Source organism: Paramormyrops kingsleyae, chromosome 6 (assembly GCF_048594095.1).
Source record: "Paramormyrops kingsleyae isolate MSU_618 chromosome 6, PKINGS_0.4, whole genome shotgun sequence".
In the NCBI taxonomy this organism is placed as follows: domain Eukaryota; kingdom Metazoa; phylum Chordata; class Actinopteri; order Osteoglossiformes; family Mormyridae; genus Paramormyrops; species Paramormyrops kingsleyae.
Genome location: NC_132802.1, coordinates 36,166,980 through 36,189,929, shown reverse-complemented (window position 1 = coordinate 36,189,929; position 22,950 = coordinate 36,166,980). Strand labels below are relative to the sequence as shown.

At 44.7% G+C, this 22,950-nt stretch overlaps 1 protein-coding gene across 3 annotated transcripts in view; it reads right to left on the bottom strand.

The window, feature by feature from the left end:
* Positions 1–2,643: 2,643 nt before the first annotated feature.
* The window catches only part of LOC111847787 (cytosolic sulfotransferase 3-like), a 35,753-nt gene continuing 15,446 nt past the window's right edge, over positions 2,644–22,950 (bottom strand). The window contains exons 1-8 of one of the 3 annotated variants that reach the window (XM_072713150.1): positions 20,306–20,922; positions 19,723–19,875; positions 19,465–19,593; positions 18,205–18,305; positions 17,994–18,120; positions 12,762–12,859; positions 12,438–12,612; positions 2,644–3,330 (exon numbers count right to left, since the gene is read on the bottom strand). In XM_072713150.1, coding sequence (XP_072569251.1) covers positions 3,218–3,330; positions 12,438–12,612; positions 12,762–12,859; positions 17,994–18,120; positions 18,205–18,305; positions 19,465–19,593; positions 19,723–19,873 — 894 coding nt within the window. In that variant the 5' untranslated portion in view covers positions 19,874–19,875; positions 20,306–20,922 and the 3' untranslated portion in view covers positions 2,644–3,217. Of the gene's footprint in view, positions 3,331–12,437; positions 12,613–12,761; positions 12,860–17,993; positions 18,121–18,204; positions 18,306–19,464; positions 19,594–19,722; positions 19,876–20,305; positions 20,923–22,950 lie in introns of those variants that run through there. The other 2 variants (XM_072713152.1, XM_072713149.1) reach the window with 2 other exon arrangements.

Genomic DNA, 22,950 nt, shown 5'->3' with positions numbered 1-22,950 from the left:
ATTCCCCTCATTTAACACCTGATTTAACTCCTTGTGCTAATTACTACACAGTTCTTGAGCTGAATCATTTGTGGTGGAACAGGGCTCCGGCCCCCCAGGACTGGATTTGGATGCCCCTGATCTACGTCTTACCAGAGGATGCAGTGCAGGTGGCCCAAGTGAGGTCTTCAGTATAACAGCCTTGCCATTCCATTAGTCATTATATATGGGAATATATGGCACAGGCAACACGAGGGCATGACGTCAATGACCGGACTAGCAAGGACGAGACAAACAGATTCTTAAATACCCAGACTAACATGAGGCAGCAAGCATCAAGTGTGGCCCATTAGGGAGGAGGCAAGAGGGACAGGCAGACTTATACTTATAATCATCATCATTTATACACTGAATCCCCAAATTAATATGGAATTAACACAAAGGGGAGAATGTTGCTCACTGTTATAAGCTCATACTTTTAAAATTAGTTTGAAGACTAATTTTACACCATTGCCTAAACCAGACAAAGAGGAGGCGTGTCCCGGGATGTCAGAAAAACAAATGCTGGATTAGCAGGTTTGTCATTACCATATGATGATATGAGAATAAGCTTTATATACACAAGCAATAGCATAAACATTAACCACGTACCCCTGTATCGATCTAAATGTAAAGCGGGTTTGAGGTGCTATGCGTCTGGTCTGCTGCATGTCTACAGCGCTGTCTGTGTATTCTGCTAATAACTGGAAGCATCAATTGGACTGGTGTTTAATATGGTGATCTGTATAAGCAGTACTCGAAGTGGAGAAATAAAAGTGTCGCTACTGTATTGACCGTGAGAACGGCGGCGGGGGTGTTGGGAACAACAGAAGCGCCTCAACAACAATGTCGGTACTGCGCGTGGTGCCCCGCCACTCTCGCGTGACGCTTGTCTCTGAGTAGCAGAGTACTCAACACAGGGGCTCCTCAAGGATGCATGCTCAGCCCTCTCCTCTACACACACTATACTAGAGATTGTGTAGCCACACACAGCTCCAACTCCATCATCAAGTTCGCTGATGACACAGTGGTGCTGGGTTTCGTCTCCAATGACATTGAGACAGCCTGCAAGGAGGAGGTGGATAACCTGATATCGTGGTGCCAGGAGACCTGCCTCCAACTTAATGTCAGCAAGACCAACCCACACGGAAATAGCCTATATAAACATAAATGTTTTAATATAGGTTTTGATATAGGTTTTTAATATATGTGACATATATAAAATTGGCCGTTTTCCTATATTATATGTACATATATGCACATATATGTTTACCTATATGTTCACCTATTATTAAATTATTATTAAATTATTATTACTAAAATTATTAAAATCCATAGCTGCTAGACAACATAAATAAAAGCCCAAAATGTAGAATTTTTTTATTTACATTTAGCAAGTGTTTTGTCACACAACAGCAGTCTGCACCTGCAGGAGCCAGGATTCAGACCCCCGACCTTCCGATCATGGGACGACCCACTCTCCCATCTGTGCCACTGTTGCCGTTAAATTGCTTTTTCTTTTTCCTCTATTTCTCCCTCTCCCTCCGAAGGTTGGCGTGAAAAAGAAATGTTCTTCTAAATACAACTGCATAGTAAATGTTTCATGGGACTGCATAGTAAATGTTTCAGGAAAACGTGTAGACATCATAGCTTTCCATCTCCTCTCACTTATTTGCCATAGTTAAATTCCATAACATGCCAATTACATGTGATACCCATTTCACGTGTTCGCACATAAGTTTTTTTTTTTTTTTTAGTTAGTTCTTAGTTATTGCCTTGATAATAGAAAATATGAGCTAGGCATCATGTATGACAGTTGCCAAAGTGAGATATGAGCTAAAATGACCAGATCCTGCCATGAGCTATATAGGAGACATATCTTGTATGTACATATAGGGCTTATATGTGGATATAAAGAAGCAATACAGGAGACTTATATGGCCTGTATATGCACATATATGCACCTCAATTTTGCCTATATGTGGCATATATACCATATATGCAGCATATATATTATCATATATATGCATATATACTGCATATAGGTTTCATATATGCGCATATATCCTCATATAGGTTCTTTCCATGTGGGCAAGGAGCTGCTGGTGGACTTCAGGAGGAGTAAGGAGCGCTCCTTCTCCCCCTCTACATCAATGGGACTGCAGTGGAGAGAGAGAGAGCTTCAAATATCTAGGCCGTAAGCATCACTGAGGATCTGACATGGACAGAACACGTCCAAGCCCAGTCTAGCAAGGCGAGGCAGCATCTTTACCACCTAAGACAGCTGTGGAAGTTTCAGGTTTCTCCAGTGATTCTTAGGACTTTTTACTCCGGTGCTGTGGACAATGTCCTGACCCAGAACATCACATCTTGGTATGGAAAAAGCTGTGTATAGGACATTAAGGGACTACAGATAGTGATTCGAGGAGCAGAGCGCTGTACCAGATCTTCTCTACCGTCTCTGCAGGACATTTATACCAGGAGATGCCAGAGCAGAGCAATCAGGATCATCAGAGACTCGTCTCATGCCAGTAACTGTCTGTTTGAGCTGCTGAAATCAGGCAGGCACTTTAGGAGTATTATGGTAAAAATAGAGAGACTCAGGAAGGAGTTTCTATCCTCACGCTGTACGACTTTTTAATCAAGACATGCCAACATGCCACCACTACATCCATAATATACACAACTCATGTAAACTCTTCCTACCTGTCACCAACCAGCTATTTTAACAATTTGTAAATTGCATATCCATCTTTGCTTATATTTACACGTATGTCACCTGCAACAAGTCACACTGCACTTTAAATACATAGTTCTAACATCATATGCACATGTACAGTTTAAACCTTAAGATTATTTTCTATATCAGAACAACTTCTATATATCTCTGTACTATGTATATATTTTATTCCTAGTTTTTTTTTAACTTTTAGTTTATTACAATCATGATTTTTTAACTTGCTGACTTAATTCTTAATTCTGCTTTTGATTTGCACAGTCTAAGGGTCGTTCAGGGTACATTTCACTACATGTTGTACTTGTATAACTATGTATGTGACAAATAAAGTATTTTGTATCTTGTCTGTGATGTTCATTCAGGCTGATCCTGCTTCTGGAAATCTTTGGCTCCATCTGGTGGAAGCCCTTTGAACAGCACAGGTACATGAGCCTGAGTATCCTTTTACTCGAACACTGCAAGCTATATTTCTGTCCTGAACCTGAGGGTGGTGTTTGCCATCTTTTTCTGATAGACTTCATCAAACTGCTCATTCTGAGCCACAGTGAAATGGTTTTTCCAGTCAGAAACCTTTCCTAGAAAGAAAAAGAGAGAAAGAACACATTCTGATCAGAATCTATAAATAAACACTTGAGATGAACAGACTCTTTCTGTTATTTCTCTTGATAAGTGCTCTGGTATCTCTGCATGTAAATTCTGCAAGACATTCATCAATCGGCTGGTAGGTTAATTCATTGACTACCCTTCCAACAAATATGTCCAAGTGCCACAGGCTCATATTAGTCTCAGGGTCAGCCCCTGTTGTCTCACTCTGTCCCTTCCCCGTTTGGCCCAAGTACACCTCGCTGCAGCCTGCGGGATGGGGCGGGGCGAGATGTATGCCTTATTCATTTTTTTCCCCCGCTTCGTTCCGCAACGGGCTAACAGAAATGTACGAGTGGAAGTCAATGTCATGCCCACAGGGGCAGGGCAGCACAGCGGCAGACAATCGCCGCTTAATTAATGCATTACTTAAGGCGATCGCAACTTTCCTATCGGCAGCGGTTCCATCTCAATCAACACCGGCAGCCTAGCTCAGAGCATCGGATATAGTTTCCTCAGCTACGAAGTTGGTCCTTTGAGCCGGGTAGGGAATTACTACCGTACTCATGTTTTCTCCAGATAGAGAAGAAAGTCTAACTGAAGAGCCAGTAGTTTGTCCAAGAAGGCATACTCATATGCCAAATTAACTTCAGGACTATGACCTGAATGACAGAGGAGCGCTACATCCACCAGACCATATGAAGAGCCTGTAATTGAAAGGGAAGACCCAGTGCCACAAAGAACACCTATAAGCCTGTCACAGAACTCCTGGACCGAGGTAGATCGGTGGAGTCCTCATGAGGATACTGCGGGAAATAATACTGCTTTGCGAGCTTCGGATTATCCTCAACATGGCACTAGTGAGCACTTCACTTCACTAGTGAGCACGTTCAAGAGCGGGATGACTTGCACCGTAGTCACGATCAGCTGATGAGCCAGATTGACGAAATACACCACAACGCTGAGCAACTCCCAGATTTAGTTAGAGCCCTTAGAGAGATGGAGCTGAGGATGGAACACCTTATGACCAGTATGCCCACAGTGTGGTTGGCAGCTCCAAGGTCAGGGAGACAAGATCCATATCCTGCTCATATCCCAGTGCCAGCACCCAGGGGTAATGTATACAGTACCCCAGCACCAGCCTAAGGGCTCAGATGTCTGCTGCACCCACACCTGCACCTAGAACCAGATGCTCGAGCTCAACTAGTATGCCACCCATGCAGCAATCGGTACAAGATCGTTCAGCAGAAGTTGAAGAGCTGCTAAGACCCCAGAGCTCGGTCCCATCACCAATCACAGCTAATAGACAACCGCCCCTACCCAGGTTTACGGGGGTGTACTTGGACAGGATCAACAGGAACGTATTGGGCAGAAGTGTCGATCCTCAGGCTATTTCCAGCACATGGCCAGGTGATAACCAAACCCCAATCAGATCTGTTCAATTAACAGATGTCTCCCCTGACCATATCCGGGCAGAACAAGAGAGGACATATAGAGGACCTCCCCCAACTATCCCTAACTTTACACACGCTGACCCTAGGGAATTTTCTCGCCTTAGAACCGCTCTGGAGAATGTCTTACCTGCTGATGCCACTGAAAGGTTCAAGTTTCAAGTCCTCACCGATCACCTCAAATTCGAAGAAGCCCAGCTTATAGCCGATTCATATGCTCACTCCCCTCGTCCCTTTATGGATAAAATGGAAGCTCTAAACAAACAGTTTGGACAGCCTCATCAACTGGCTTTAGTGAGAATAGCAGAGCTCATGGACGGACAGAACATAGAGAGTGGAGATGTGAGGGCCTTTTGGATGTTTGCACTTCGGGTGCGCTCACTAGTCAGCATGCTGGAACAGTTGGGTAGAAAGGGGAACATACAGCTGCAATGTGGATCACATGTTTCGAGGCTGCTCAGCAAACTCCCACACGACCTGCGAAGCAACTTTAGAAGAAGCGTACACCCTCTGAAAGTACCAATACCAACACTAGTTGACCTTGCAGACTGGCTGGAGTTTGAGATGCAGGTTCATGAAGATGCAGTGAGGCCAACACAGCAAAGAGGCTCCGAGACAAGCAAAAGACCATCGATGAAGGACAAATGTTCATCGGCGAAGGCTACCTCTCTCCTTCTCGGAACAGAGAAGATGGCCGAAGGCAAGTACACAATGACTGAGAAGAGTCCCAAGGCCTACTGCCCCTTCTGTGACACCTCTGGTCACTACCTGGACCACTGTGGCGACTTCAGACAGCTCATAAAAGAAGCAAAGGAAAACTGGATAAGGAGCAACCATCGTTGCTGGCATTGTGCCCGCAGACACTACGTAGCAAAGTGCACCCTGAGGTCATCTTGTAAGGTATGTAACCGCAGATACCTACACATTCTCCACAAGTTGAATGTCAAGTCACCCAGCAAAGATAGGTCACAAGAGAGACACAGTCAGCAAGATGTAGACCTAAAGGTGAGTTCCTGTCTGACAAGCACCGTCTGTGAACCACACCGCGTTGATACACCTGGAGAAAGACGGAAGGTTCTGCTTAAAATGGTTAAGGTGGTGCTGAGGGCTGGAGACTGTAGCATGGAAGCTTACGCTATACTAGATGATGGGTCAGAAAGGATCATTCTACTTCATAGTGCGGCTCGTCAGCTAAATATAGAAGGAGTACCTGAGGACCTGAGTCTACACACAGTACAGAGAGATGTCAAGACCATACGTGGAGCTACTGTGTCATTCTCCATCACACCAGCATCACGGCCTAGTAAGATGTTTTGGATAGAGGGTGCCTTCACAGCCAAAATGCTGGGTCTAGCAGAACATGTACAGCCCACTCGTACTCTCCAGCATAGGTACCAGCATCTACAGGGCCTTTCGCTAGGTACTGTGCACCCAGTCCTCCTTATAGGTTCACACTTCCCCCACTTGATTACACCTACGGAGCCTGTACGTCTAGGACCTCCGGGATGTCCTGTTGCAGTTAGAACTCGTTTAGGCTGGACACTGCAAGGTCCTACTGGAGGAGTGATGTCCCGAAGTGCAGCCCAGAGTTGCCACCTCACAACTGTTTCATCACCTTCTGAAGAGCTACGCAGAGATGTTGAGAGACTCTGGCAGATGGATGTCCTTCCATTCCATAATGCTAAAGAGATAACCCGATCCAAACAGGATTGTGAAGCAGTCACCACCCTGGAAGCCAAAACGATGCGTCTCTATGTAGATGGAATCTCCCGTTATGCTACAACCCTTCTGAGAGTCAAGAACATGAAAACCCTGTATGCACCCAAAGAGGCCACCCTACCACTACTTAAAGGCATCGAACGGAGGTTAGCAAAAGATCCTGCTAGTGCAGAAGCCTACCAGAGTGAGATGGAGACTGGAAGAGTCTGGATACATTGTTCAGGTGAGCCCTGCAGAGGTTGAAAATTCTCCAGAGTCATGGTTCATCCCCCACCACTTAGTGCAGCACAACGGAAAGAACAGGGTGGTCTTCAACTGCTCATTCCAGTATGAAGGTGATAACCTAAACACACTCCTACTACCAGGACCCACTCTAGGCCCCTCCCTCCTTGCAGTACACCTCCAGTTCAGAGAGCACAGAGTGGCCATCTCTAGTGACATCCGGGCAATGTTTCACCAAGTGCGATTGTTACCAGAGGATAGGCCCCTACTCTGTTTCTTGTGGTGGGATCTCTAGAGAGAGGAGCCACCTCAGGTGTATGAGTGGCAGGTTCTGCCCTTCGGAACGACTTGTAGCCCATGCTGCGCAGTATATGCATTGGAGAAGCATGCTCGCAATCACAGCCTTCCTAATGTAGCCATAGGACAGATTGTGGAGAAATCTTTCTACGTAGATAATTGTCTACACAGTCTCCCATCAGAAGACGAGGCCAGGGAAGTGGTGGAGAACCTCAGAAATCTCCTGGCCACCGGTGGTTTTGACCTTAGGCAGTAGGCAAGTAATGTTACCTCAGTAGTTAGCCATCTCCCAACTGAGGCCAGATTGACCGGCAGTGACCTCTGGATCAGTCAGGGTCAAACTGAGGGCCAAGAGTCTACGCTTGGCCTACAGTGGCATTGCCAGAGTGACACCTTGTCCTTCAAGTACCGCCGCACTGATAGTGCCGTGACTATGATGAGGAGCATTTATAGAACCTTAGCCAGCCAGTATGATCCTATTGGTTACATTGTTCCTTTCACCACCCGTGCTAAGGTCCTAGTCCAGAGATTTTGGGACAAGAGGAGGGAGTGGGATGACCCTCATTTACCGGAAGAACTCCTGGGCACCTGGCACTGCTGGCTAGTGGTACCTTCTGATTTGTCAAACTATAGGCCAATCAGTCTAACTTGTATAACTGGTAAAGTTATGGAGGCTATAATCAAAGAGAAAATGGTAGATTACCTGGACTCAAATAACATTTTGAGGGATAGCCAGCATGGATTTAGGAGAGGTAGATCCTGTTTAACAAATCTGTTGGAGTTTTTTGAGGAAGCTACTCAGGAAGTTGATGATAAGAAGGCCTATGATGTCATCTACTTAGATTTCCAAAAGGCTTTTGATGTTGTTCCCCACAAGAGGCTCTCACTTAAACTCAAAGCGACAGGTATTTTAGGAACTGTAGCGACCTGGATTGATAACTGGTTAACGGATAGGAAGCAGCGAGTAGTTATAAGAGGCTCAATGTCACAGTGGGCCTGCGTTCATAGTGGGGTACCGCAGGGTTCAATTTTAGGACCCCTTTTGTTCCTAATTTACATAAATGATATAGACACTAATATATACAGTAAACTGGTGAAATTTGCAGATGACACCAAGGTGGGTGGTGTAGCAGATACTGAACTAGCGGCTCAGTAGCTACAGCGGGATCTAAATTTAATTAGTGACTGGGCTGACACCTGGCAGATGAAATTTAACATAGACAAATGTAAGGTACTCCATGTAGGGAGCAGAAATATAAAGTACAGGTATTTTATGGGACCTACTGAAATAAAGGTAGCTGATTATGAGAAAGACCTTGGTGTGTATGTTGATGCTTCCATGTCTCATTCTCGCCAGTGCGGGGAAGCAATAAAAAAGGCCAATAGGATGTTGGGGTATATCTCCAGGTGTGTGGAATTTAAGTCAAGGGAGGTAATGCTAAGATTATACAATTCCTTGGTGAGACCTCACCTAGAATATTGTGTACAGGTTTGGTCACCATATCTTAAAAAGGACATAGCGGCCTTAGAAAAGGTGCAGCGTAGGGCCACAAGAATGATTCCTGGTCTTAGAGGAATGTCATACGAGGAAAGGTTATTTGAGCTAAATCTGTTCAGCCTCAAGCAAAGGAGACAGGGGGGACATGATCCAGGTCTATAAGATTCTAACAGGTTTGGATGCTGTTCAACCGAATAGTTACTTCAGCATTAGTTCAAATACAAGAACTCGTGGCCATAGGTGGAAATTAGCGGGAGAACATTTCAAACTGGATTTAAGGAAGCACTTCTTTACACAGCGTGCAGTCAGAGTATGGAATAGTCTTCCTGATAACGTAGTGCAAGCTGAATCCTTGGGTTCCTTTAAATCAGAGCTAGATAAGATTTTAACAACTCTGAGCTATTAGTTAAGTTCTCCCCAAGCGAGCTCGATGGGCCGAATGGCCTCCTCTCGTTTGTATAGTTCTTATGTTCTTATGTTACCTGATCTGCAGAAAATCACCCTCCCAAGATGTTTTGTGAGCCCTGAACTGGATACACCAGAAAGTCAAAGAGACATCCACGTGTTCTGCGATGTGTCAGAGAAGGTCTATGGTTCAGTCGAATACATAAGAACACAGGGTCCTACGGGGAAGATAGAGGTTGCGTTTGTGGCTGCAAGATCTAGGGTGGCCCCCAAAAGGCAAATATCTATTCCCCACCTTGAGTTGTGTGCTGTACTCACAGGAGCTCAGCTGGCTAAGGTACTGTCTGAAGAACTTACACTTCCAATCCGTCACGTTATTCTGTGGTCTGACTCAACCACAGTGCTCACTTGGCTGCAGTCTGAGTCATGTAGGTTTAAGGTGTTTGTCGGCACTTGTGTTGCTGAGATTCAAGAGTTGACCAGCTCAGAACAATGGCACTATGTGGACACAAGGAATAATCCTGCTGATGACATCACTCGTGGCAAGACCCTCACTGAGTTAGCAGACCCCCAGAAGAATATCCAGCAAAGCCAACATCCACCCCTGCCGAATGGAAGGACGAAATAAAAAAACCCACCTTTTGTGGTCTTATAACCCCCATCTCTTGCCCCGACCTGCCAGACATTAGTCAGTTTGACACTTTCAGCGACCTCCTCCAAGTTACTGTGAGCTCCCTGCACGGGGCGGCAGGGAATGCAGAACGCACGACAGCAGATGAGTACAGAGATGCGGAGATGGTCCTACTTCGTCATGCACAGCAGGAGAGCTTCTCAGTAGAGTTAACTCAGCTCAAGGCAGGTCATCAGGTTTCTCCCAGCAGTCGTCTGTATAATCTTGCTCCAGAGTATGATAGAGCTACCCAGCTGATCAGAGTAGGAGGACGTCTCCGACGTACACTTGAACTGGAGCTGGACGCTATCCACCCAGTCATCCTTGATGCTCGTCATCCCATCACTCTGCTGATCATTCAGGATTATGACGAGAGGCTGTGTCATCCTGGCCCTGAACGAGTTTTTGCAGAGCTGAGGCGACGATATTGGATTCTCTGAGGAAGAGAAGCAGTACGCCACCACCAGCGAGGATGCGTGAATTGCAGACTGTGGAGAGGTAAGCCCGATTTTCCTCAGATGGCAGATCTACCCATGTCACGGCTGCAACTGTGCAAACCAGCGTTTTATTAAACTGGGGTCGACTGTTTTGGAGACTGGAGAAAAGATGGGGAATAGTGTTTAAATGTCTTACGACTAGAGCCATACATGTGGATCTGCTGCATAGCATTGACAGCAATTTCTTTCCTCATGGCCCTACGGCGATTCATCGCTCCGAGGGGGAAGCCCTTTGAACTGTTATCCGACCAAGGCACTAACTTTAGGGGGGGGGGGGGGGGGGGGAACGGGAACTGAATGAAGCCTTTGAAGCTCTCCACCCCCAGCTTCAACAGGAACTCATCAAACAGCAGATTAAATTTGTTTTAATCCACCAAGCGCTCCACATTTCGGCGGGTGCTGGGAAAGAGAGATCAAGTCCATTAAATCATCCCTCCACATCACACTCATGCACACTTGGGTACGTTTCTTCCGATGTTGCAGAAGTTGATCCAGTTACGCCAAACCTCTTGCTCATGGGGTGGCTGGACCCATCCCTGCCTCAAGTGGAGTATCCTGATGGGGAGCTGTTGAGTAGACGTCGGTGGCATCATTCCCAAGTCCTGGCCGATCACTTTTGGCGACACTTCATCCGCTTCTACTTACCCAGTCTGCAAGCTCGGCAGAAATGGCAACGTGATGTTAGCAACCTAGAATTGGGTACTCCTGTGATGATAGTTGACCCCCAGTTACCCAGAGCTTCTTGGCCAGTTGGTAAGGTCACTCAGGTTGTTCCTGGGGGGGATTGCAAGACTAGGACTGCTGTGGTCAAGGTACGAGACCGGAGCTACACTCGACCTGTGGCTCGCCTAATCCAGCTTCCTTCTCTTCCTGACAAACGGGTGTGATACACACACTTCATTAGCCTGATCGTAATTGACTCCTTCTTTAATTGCAAATTTCCTATGTAAATTTGAGGGCGGCTGTAGAAAAGAGTCTTAAATATTTAGAGTAACTTCCGTCCAGTCCGGATTGTTTATAAATGTTCCTCCTCTTATTTGTTATTTGAACTTGACGCGCTGACTTACCCGAGTTATCTCTCCCCTATCGGATGGAATGGTTGTCAGTCATAAGCCCCGCCCATCTTCCTGAGAGTGAAGAACCCGCTTGCTTACTTAGTAACACGGACTGCAGAAGCGGAGCGGTGCCAGCGGAGCGTAGCCGAACGAAGTTATAGTTATTTAGTCTTCCATTATAATTGCAGTTTGATATAAATGAGTATTTCTGTTAGCCCTCGGAGTGCGTGTTTGACTGTAAGTAATTTCTTATGGTGTAATCTGTTATTTTCAGTTAGTACTTGCCGTTTGTTAGGATGTTAATCCTTGTTAGCCGTGGAGTTAGCATAGACGCCATTTCATGTCAGTTTATAGCCATGCCGCATCCTTTGAGTTTCTTTGTGTATCGCGTGCATTAATGTCTATATTTGTTATGTTATGCTTAGGAGATATTGCACGTTTAGCATTGCACAAGTTATAAAGATTGTATATTACGTGGTATGTTAATGACTGGTAGCATACTTTGCTGTTATCTGTTATACGCCTGTATTATGTTTTGCTCTAGGGAAACCACTTCATTTCAGGGCACTTCTCTCAATCAGATAAAGTGAATGGAAATAAGCATTCTTGGCTGGTGTGATGTTTAATAGGATTCTTGATTACATACATCCTTAACCAGATATCGGCAGCGGTTCCATCTCAATCGACACCGGCATCCTAGCTCAGAGCATCGGATATAGTTTCCTCAGCTACACCCCCTTTGTAAATTTAGTCTTTCTTTATCCCCTTTTGTTTTTGAGCCCTCATGGTCCTTTGTTTTGTTAGTGTTTTTAGTTCATTTAATAAACCCTGTTTTTGGCTTGTGAGCTGCAAGTGGGTCGTCCTTTGTGCCTGCACCATGCCTCATCTCCGCTCCACACCCGCCCGGATACATGACAATTAGATCATAAACTTATGCACCTTCTCATAATCTGTGAATTATACAATATGGAAAAACCCAATTAAGATGTTTTGTGATTACTGATTACCAGTGTACTTCTAGCAATGGCAGCAATTAAAAATCCTGTCATACACTATCTGATGTAAAATGCTGATTGTGCCACAGATATGAACAGAAGATGCATTAAATGAGAGGGAAGAGATGGAGATAAAGACCACTGTATCTGATCAATGTATCACTCTTTAGTGAGTATTGCACCTTTTAAATTATCAATCAGGTTTGTCACTGTCAGAAGATCTCAGTCTCTCATTCTCCTGGTCTCCTATCCCTCTCATTCACCGTCATTAGGAATATCATAACCACCCACCTTTTCGCATGAATGGTGAAATTTTTAAATCCATGATACTAATGGTGGAGTAGTTGGCCATTTTATTCTTCTTCATGGTGTCGAATGCCACCTCTTTTATCACGTGATCTTTCTCCTCCTGCATTGGTGAGATGTTCAGGAAGGAGCAGATCTTCTCTATCTCCTGGGCCGTGTCCTAAGAAACACAGCAGTCTGAATTTAGAATGACGGTGCAATACAACAACCTAATCTGTGTTACTTAGCGGTTCATATTCACTGCACCTGCCTTTGTTACTGACATTTGCGTTATTTTAGTCTGTTGCTGGACTATTTCCAGGTTCTCACCTCAGAAAGGTCTTCGTAGAACATGTAGTGGATGTTGGCGTATGTCTGCTTTTTCTCCCACCATCCTTTCACATGGTCGTACCATGAGCCAAAAACCACTGGGACAGTAGGGTGAAAAGAGAGTGTGGCAATGCATTAGAGATGGCAATTTCGAATCATCAAAACAATTTCGAAACATTCGAGACAATGTTTCGAAACGCTTCGAAAAGTTTCAAAGCACTAGCTGTGCACAGCCTGCCGGCAAAAACCGGAACTGCAGCTATAGCAAATACGGCAATACCTATTGCGGCAAGATTCGAATGTCACGAAGCTCGAACTGTCAAAAGTGTGTATAATACTACGGTGGCCGAATAGGGCAAATCAAATTAACATTGCATAAAACAAATTATCATATCGTAAAACAAATCAACATATCATAAAACAATATAAAAAAAATAAAAACAAATTTACAATATGCAAAACACTTGTACCAGTCCCAAAACCAATTTACAAAAGTGAAAACAAATTTACAACACGCGAAACACTTTTACCAATCACTGACAAAAATTTACAAGCGGAGAATCACAGGGAAAGGGTAGGTACGATACAGAGAAAGTTTGTGCCGTGTCAGTCAAACAGTTTCGCCGGGTGAAGTAAACGGAGCGTGAGACGTGATGTTTTGTCCGTTTTATGGGAGTAATTATTACAGCCAACTGGCTCGCTTTTATGTTTCCTGTAGGAAACGTCACCGCGGTTAAGTTAGCGTCATATTCGATATTCAATTTTCTGGCTTTAATAACTTTTAACGGAAGTAAGGTGGGGCGTTTGTAATGACAGAATTGTAATGTGCAGTACACAGACAACGATGCACACCGATTTTTTTTGCGCTTCAAACCATTTCGTGATTTGTGCAAATTCGTGTTGATAGCTAATATAATATGTCCTTTCAACTGTAATGACATGGTGGTTTAGCATTTTGGGCTCAAAGCGATTGTTACACACCCCTTTCCCTTATGAAAATTCACTATGGTTTCCTATGGTTTTTATGCAGTAACCATAGTTTTACTATGGTAGCTCGTGGTACTTTGGTACTACCCATAGTACTACCATGGTTTGGAAAGACCACGGTAAAACAAAAACCATGGTTTATGACTGTCACGCCCAGCTCCGTCCGATCCACGTGTGTGCCACGCCCACCTCGTTACCTCGTGTTAAACCCTGATTGTGCTCACCTGTTTCCTTTTGACTGGTCCTGTGCATATTAGTCCGCGTCTCCCACTATCTCCCAGATCGGTCATTGATGTTGTCAAGTCTCGTGCAAGTTCGTGCCTGTTTGCCCTGTCTTCTCTGAATAAACCCTGTTTGCCCGTCCGCTTGGCTCTACTCGCCTGCTTCCCCGCTCACCTGCTTGCCGAATCATAACAGAATGACCGATCTCCCCAACGACTCACCGCTACAGGACGAGGATCCATGGCTCGTTCTGCTGCTATAGGTGCAGTACTGGCGGGATCAGCCGGAGGTCCAAACGGATCCCTGCTTGACTGATCTGGCCAACCAAAGCTAGACCCTCCTTCAAGAGGTTATCCCGCTCAACGAAGCGCACGCACTGGCGGAAGTGCGCAGGCTCGTCGGCGACGTGACAGCGAAGCAACTACAACCGCTCACCTTCTCGGAGGTAACCCCGCCTCCACCGACCTGCCCCAGCCACAGGAGGAAGAAGAAGCGCAGAGGAAAAGGGGAAGAAGCTGCCCCAACAATCTTCTGCCGCTCTGCCCGAGGCATCTGCTACGGCCCCACCTCCGCCTGGTGGACTCACGGCCGAGGCGCCCCCTGGTGGACTCACGGCCGAGGCGCCCCCTGGGGCGCCCCTTGCTGACCGCACGTCAGTCCAGCCCGTCCTACCCTGCTCGTTTGTCCAGCCCTGCTCGTCCACCCCACCCACGTCCTCACTGGCTACATCCCTGATGACTCCCTTGCTCCGGCGAGGTCGACACCCCCCAGGACCTGGGTCCCGCCCGCCCTGCCCCCTGGCTCGCCCGTTCGGCCCCTGGCTGTGGCTCGGTGGCTGTCTGCGGGTCCTCTGGGTCGGCGGTCTCCTCCGGGTCCCCCCCTGGTTCCTCGGTGCCGGTCCTCGGTCCCGCCTCCGGCTCCGTGTCGGCCGCCTCTGGGCCCCCCTGCTTTGACTTGGCGTCGGACGGCGCCTTCCACGGCTCCGGCTGCGCCTTCGCCTGCCGCAGCTTCCCCCTCCTGCCTGCCTGCACCGGTGTTTCCTCCTGCTCCCTCTGTGTCTCCTCTGTCACTCCCTTGACCCGTTCCCTTGGCCCTTGTGTGGTCCCCTCCTGCTCCCTCCTCCCTCTCGCCTGCGGCCCCTCTGGCCGCTGCCCGTCGCCCGTCTGGGTTCCTTCGGGCTCCCTTTTTCCCCACGTCCGTTTCTGTCTGGTCTCCCCTGTCTGCTCCTCCTCCCTTCGTCCCGCCTTTGTCTGCTCCTCATCCCTCTGTTCCTCCTGTTCCCTCCTGGCCCCTTCGTGTCACCTGTGGGTGTTCCCTCCGTGTCGCCCTTTTCCGTCTGCGTTTCCTGTTCTTTGTCGGGTCCTGTCCTTCTTCTTGTCTCTGCGTCTGTTCTGTGTCTCCGTCCTGTTTCCTGTGCCCCATTGATGTCTTGGTTTTTGTCTTTCAGGTCCTGATCCCTCGTCTCGTCCGTCGCCTCCCCTCGGGCGCGCCAGGTGTGCCCGCCTTTGGGGGGGGGGTTCTGTCACGCCCAGCTCCGTCCAATCCTCGTGTGTGCCACGCCCACCTCATTACCTCGTGTTAAACCCTGATTGTGCTCACCTGTTTCCTGTTTCCTTTTGACTGGTCCTGTGCATATTAGTCTGCATCTCCCACTATCTCCCAGATTGGTCATTGATGTTGTCAAGTCTCGTGCAAGTTCGTGCCTGTTTGCCCTGTCTTCTCCGAATAAACCCTGTTTGCCCGTCCGCTTGGCTCTACTCGCCTGCTTTCCCTCTCGCCTGCTTGCCGAATCATAACAATGACCAAGATTATACTAGGGTTTAACTGTAGCGAAACCATGATAAAATCATAGTCATGGTTTCCATAGTTACAAAAAAAACCATGAAAAACGGCAAACCATTGTAAACCATGGTTATTTAATCATAGTAAAACCATGGTTAATTTTCGTAAGGGTTGTTTCCCAGATTGCTTTACGTATGAATTTTACTTAATTTTTTAATTGTTTAATGAAATGTTAATTTGTTTTATGCAATGCTAATTTGATTTGCCCTTCTCGGCCACCGTATAATACAATGTATTTTCTTTTTGATTATTTTTATATTCTGTCATAGATATCCTATATCTGCAATTAGCGTGTGATAACTTTTTGCCAACCATAATTCAACTATTACGAATCATAAAAGCGTTGGATTATTAATGTCTCTTGTGTATGGTCTGGTCGCGAAACCTCTCTCGCACTAATATCAGAAGCAGAGAAGAGGATGTTAGCAATATTATGTACAAGTCTGCACGTCCACTTCCGTGGCTCTATAATGGAGCATATTTAGCCACCGGCTCATTCCACCATGCTGTGCTAAAAATGCTACTGGGGATTATCGCTGCCCGAAGCCATCAGACAAATGGAGACCGACATCACACTTTCTCCAGACGTTACACTCTCCATCCATAGCCATAATACGTCAGGAAGCATCCTCTCTTGTTATAATACAATCTGATGCCTTGTGTACTAACTGCACGTAATTTATTTGCAGATGATTATTGTTCTCATCTTTAAATATTCACGTTTAGTTTCACATTCTGCTCCTCAAGATTTTACATCCATTATGCACTATGTACTTTTTTAATCTGCTGCAGTATGTTTACTTTGCTTGCAGCATGTGTACAGTATTTGTACTTTGTCTGTTTGGCATTATCTACATTGTTTGCGTATTAGGGGCAGCGTGTGGTTCAGTGGGCTAAGCCTGTGTGCTTGTAATCAGGAGGTCACTGGTTCAAACCCAGCCTCAGTACATCTGCAGGTCCTTAAACTAGGCCCTAAACCCCCCAGCTCCCTGGGTGCTGCTATTGTATGGGTGGCAGCCCTTCATGGACAGTTTACTCTACAAAGAGCAAGTTGAGGGAGGCATAAAGACTGTTTCTCCACAGGGGTCAATAAAGTATTGATTATTTGTATGCACCAGAATTTCCCCCAGTCAATCAAAACCTAAATTTGGTCTTATATCATTTATAGAGATTATTTGTTCCCATGGTTGTGTATTGTTAAAACATAATTTCTGTATTTACATACCATCCGAGTATTGAGTGTGCATAGTAATTAATTAGCTACTGAGGTTAGAATACTCATCCTATCTAGGTTTGTGTATGTTGAGCAGGTTATTAGTTTTAATTAATTTGTATAGAATAGAACAGTGCAAAACGCAGTTTCAAACAACAGTCTTTGTCTATGTTAGCAATGTTAATATATGTATATGTAATCTATGTGTCTATGCGTACTATAGCTTTTTGATTTATGATTCTAACTGAATCTAAGCAAAACCTTCATATTACACCTACTATATGTCCCTCACTATATTTATGCCTAAATCACACTAACTGCTAACCTGTTTCACTAATACAATTGGATTTCAAATAATAATGATCGCCAAACTACTTGCTCAAACCAACAAGCCTCGATTTTTTCCAGGTTTTTTTTAAATAGTTTTATTCTCTTGACGTGAACAATGACACGGCGGTCACGTGACTGATGTTTCGAAACATTTCGTAAACTCCGTATCGAGACCAGAAGTTTCGGATGTCTTCAGAACGGATCGATCCTGGGTGCCGAAATTGCCATCTCGACAATGCATGTCACATGACCAAAAAAACTATTTTTAATAATGAAAGGGTTGGGATAAGGGTGGTTCAGTGGTTAGCACTGTTGCCTCACATCTCTGGAACCTGGGTTTGAGTCTCTGCCAGTGTTCCATGTGTGGAGTTTGCATGTTCTCCCCATGTCGTCATGGGGTTTCCTCTAGGTGCTCCAGTTTCCCCCCACAGTCCAAAAAGGCTAATTGGAGTTACAAAATTGTGTGTCTGGGCATGCATATGCAGTTTCTGAAACTGGATGAATGGTTTGGGTACATTGATGCTACCGCTCTCTATTGACCCACTCCTTCTTACACATCTTGGAAGCTGCATACTCAAGTCACTCACTCTGCACGGTCCTGCACAATCCCACTCATAATTTCCCCCATATCTACTCACATTTTCCCTCCTGAAACCTCTGCAGATAACTGGGCCAGTCTCCAGGTTCAGGTTGCACCATGGTCATGCGGTCAAAGTGAAAGTAGGACACAACATTGTCTTTTGCGTTACGGGCCACATAAATGATCTGTGTGAAGAAAAACACAAACAAATTCGACTTCAGGTTGGCTGTGTTATGTGATCATCAACCATAAAATGTATATAGCTGTACCTTGCAATTTTGTTCCCAGAAGGACTTGGGAATGAACTGAACAGGAAAATGTGTTTTGATGATGCGTGGAACTGAGGTCATCTTTTCTGCCAATTCTGCACCTGTGTTCAAAGGGGACACACTGCAACTAGATAAACTTTACATATACATCAATGAGCCAAAACATTATGACCCCCACATGAAGCTAATAACATTGACTATCTAGTAAAATCAGTGCACGTCAAGGTCTGCGATATTTTAAGCTAACAAACAAACAAACATGCTTTATTTGCCATTTGTACAAGTACAGGTACATTGGAATGCTTCTTTTCACCGACCCCATCATAGCTTGGGGTAATAGCACAGATGGCAGCCAATGTGTAGCACCCCTGGAGTTGGGGATTAAGGGCCTCGCCCAAGGGCCCAAGGACATGTGACTATTCTGCCGAGGCTGGAGCTCAAACCAGTGATCTGATGACACAAGCTAACATTTGGTACTTGTAGTCAACTTCTTGATGAAATGGGCAGGGATGAAGATCTAAGTGACTTTGACAAGGGCCAAGTCATTGTGTTCATAGGACTGGGCCAGAGTATCTCAGAAACAGGCTTGTGGGATGCTCATGGCCAGCCATGGTGAGTGCCTATTGAGAGTGGTCTAAGGAGGGAAAGAATCATGAACCACCGACAGGGTGTTGGGCGGCCAAGACTCAGATGTGAATGAATGCTGTCCCATGCAGTATAAACCAACAGAAGGACTACTGTGGCACAAATGGCAGACAATTTTGATGATGATCATGGGAGTACTGTGTCAAGACACACAAGGCATCATATGCAGTGTATGGGGCTATGTAGCTGTAAGCCAGTCAGTGCCCATTCTGACCCCTGTCGACTGTCAAAAGCTCCTACAATGGGCGTGCAAGAGTTGGAACTGAACCTTGGAGCAATGGGAGAAGGTTATCTAGTCAGATGAATCCCATTTTCTGTTGCAAACCTTGTTCCAAAACTTGACACGCTTCACATGGGGGGGTGGTCCTACTGTTTTGGCTATTCTGTGTATATCATGCTTATTTTAGGAATCATTGGAAATTCCAGTTGAAATCAATTTTCCCATAGTTACATGATCTGCATGTAATAAAATAACAGCGAAGAACATGTGCGTCAGCGTTTGACGAAGTCAGACTTCAGCAGATACTCTACTCTGTAGCAGGCAAAATCCTGTTCCATTAACCTATTTTTCATTTTGAAGATGCTTTTACAACTTTTTTCTGATTGCTGTCTCACCTTTAGGTTCATTTGGGACGCTTATCTCTAGGAAAGGAACTCTTTCATATATAGGAATGGAGGTCTGGCGGCCAGGATCAGACTTTCCAAAGTACAGCAGGTCCACAATCTGGGAAACCCAGGTTGTACCTAAGTGAGAGAAGCGAGGGTCATAATAAACTCAGTCATACGCTGTATCCAGCTGAACATGATGACATACAGTGATGTGAACACCAGTGCAGTCTTGACAAAAAGGCAGGCAGGTGTAGACTAACATACCTGCTTTAGCATAGGTTGCGATCACAATGTCATCAGGTCTGGCCTTGAAATTCTGCACTTTGTCCCAGTTTTCAGTGAAATAGTGAGTCATAGACACACCGTGAAAATCAAACAACTCTGAGCGACTCAGTTCCATCTGAGGGAAGGACATTTCTGTAAGAAATAAAAAAGTAACAATCAATGATTTTTAAAAAGCATCATAAATATAACGCATATTATCTAGCCATGTCTCAGAAATAATTCAGGATTGTGTTTTTTGCATTAACCTCTTTCAAATTATATATATAATTATATAATTCAAATTATATTCACTTTAACATTCTCTTTCTCTCAAAGTTTATTTATATACACACATATACTGTATATATAAAATTAACCATGCCAATTACTTTAGAAGTGCAAAAGTACGCAGGCTACAATGATTCGGTTTATATTGTATAATTTGATTAATTAGCTACATTTTGTATCATTTGGTTTTCAGCAAAATTTTGCAATTTCCCCAAAGAAATTTATAATAATACTCAAATTACTGTTAAAAATAACCCCTGAAGTTAGTGGGGTAGTTACAGAACTGCTGACTCACCTCTGTATTAAATCTCTTTCTCTCTTTCGATTTTCCTCAGATTATGAACTACGTCTCTCTTCCAGGAGCTTCAGCTTTGCACCAGAACTCTTTTGCTTCCACTGTTTCGGACAGTATCTAAAATAGTGTCTAATTTCTGAGTGTAACTTCCTGCTTGTCGGTCTTTCCTTCCATAGTACAGTGACATTGAATAACCTCACCCCCCTGTCCTCATTTCCCATTTGATCCCTTCTCACAAAGTTCTATTTTACTCTAATCCTGCCCATTGTTTACTGTCTTTCCACTTCTCCCCATTTGCTGCACGTGAACTTTGTCTGAGTTCCTACATCCACAGTGTGTCTGTGACTGCACAGTAGTCTGTGTGCTTCCACAGCGAGTGCAGTATGTGTGTCCAGTTGCAGTGTAATCCACGTCTTACTAGAGGTTGCCTGCATCTGTGATGCATGTGTTTGTGTCATCATGCATGCTTTGTGTTATGTGTACACAAATGAGCAATGGCATCCATTGCACGTTGCTAATAAATAGGTCAGTATTCAGTCCGTTTCCCCAGTCCCTTATCACTTGCTAATTATTCTGCAGTCCCACAGAAAATAAATAAACTGAATGCATTCTCCACAGAAGTCACTGCACCTCCTTATGCTGTAAAATTGGTCATTGAAAAGAATTCTTTCTTTTTAATTATTTCAATTCTGCGGGTAGCAACTTAATATAAGTTGAGATAGAAGTTTACTGACCACCAAAGTGGATACTTATGCATGCTAGAAAAATCATCCAGAAAAATAAATGAATACCTCCTATCACAATACACGCTCAGGGACGTGCACAAATACGGTGCAGGTGGCGAAAGTGAGGTAGAAGCTCAAATGAATATTTTGATGCCCTGGAATACACAGCATATTCTTCAAGTGTGTAGAAGTCAGCATTTTCCCTAAATTGTTTCCTTTGTGCTTCCTTTTCTCTCTAGTGTCTGGCTCCTGTCCATAGGGACACATTCTGTGCATTATTTAACACTCTAGATCTATGCTTCCCAACCCAGTCCTCGGGGAATGCCAGACAGTCCACGTTTTTGCTCCCTCCCAGCCAATCAGGAACACAATACCTGGTACAGGTGCGCTAGGAGCTGAGAGGAAGCACAAATGTGAACTGTCCGGGGTTCCCCGAGGACTGGGTTGGGAAACACTGCTGTAGATTTTCTGACAGGAAAGTCCTGTGCTCAAGTTTCTCTCAGTCAAAGAAAATGCTTAAAGCTATATATATGGGTAATAATTTATATTTTCTCAATAAAAGAAAATGTAACATTAGAAATCAGTGACTTGCAAAAGTATTGTACCCCTCTTAAAATGATCAGCTTTTCCTGAATTGCAAATGACTTGATTTGATTCGATTCAATTCTGTTCAATTCAGTTCAGTTCAGTTCAGTTCAATTCAATTAAATTTTATTTGTATAGCGCATTTTCACAACATTTCAATTGGGAACGCAGGCATGGGGAGTCTCTGAATGTCAGCACTCTACAGTGGAACCTTCCATATTCCTGCATAAATATGACTTAAAACATCATCAACACCAGACTCTAATCTCAGCTTCAAATTACCTGCTTGGTTGATATAGTTTTGCCACTCACAGATTTGTGACGTTGGATCATTTTCCTCAATAAATGAATGACAAACTATGATATTTTTGTCTCATCTGTTCAATTGTGTTCAATCACCTACTTTTAGGACTTATGTGAATATCTGATGATGTTGTCATATTTATACAGGAATACAGAAAATTCTGAAGGGTTCACTAACTTTCAAGCAGCACAGTAATTCCACATGAAGGAGTGTGAAGCTAGAGTGACAGCACTGACAGTTCAATTCATCCAAATCCAATGGCACCAATCCCCACCCAGCTCTAAACCTCACACTGTAGGCCTAACTGAGAGTAAGCACTTAGCTAGAGCTAAACCAAGGCTCCCTATATCCTCCTGAGACCCCACCCATTCATTTACGTCCATTGCAGTGGACATTTTGTTTTTGCATATATCTTTTCACTGATGTAAGGAAACATTATTCCTGTTGTACACTTAAGAGGACATGCTGTGAAATTAAAAATAAAAATAAATTTGAAAAAAGATGTCTTATTTCCTCCAAAGACATAGAAAATCACAATTAACCTAAAACTGAAGGACACTTTTTTCCTTGGGTCTCAGGAGGATAAGCTAAACTACACAAGTGTGTTTTTTAGTCTAGACTTGAGTATTGAGAGTGAGTCTGAGTCTAGCACACGGGTGTCAAAATCCAGTACTGGAGGGCCAGAGACCTGCACATTATTGAGTTTCCCCTCATTTAACATACCAGATTCAACTACTTGTGCTAATTACCACTTAACTCTTGAGATGAATCATTTGTGGTGGAGCAGGGAAAGAACTAAGCTAACCAGGGCTCTGGCCCCCCAGGACTGCAGTTTGACACCCCTGGTCTAGCACATCTGCTGGTATAGTATTCCACAGCTGTGGAGCTCTGTAAGAGAATGCTCTGCAGCCTGCTGTAGTTCTTTCTATTCTAGGTACTAATATATATCCTGCTCCTTGAGAATGAAGCAGGCAAGGAGGGTTATAAGAGATCAGTAGATCTGTAAGTTATTCTGGTTCAAGGTCATTCTG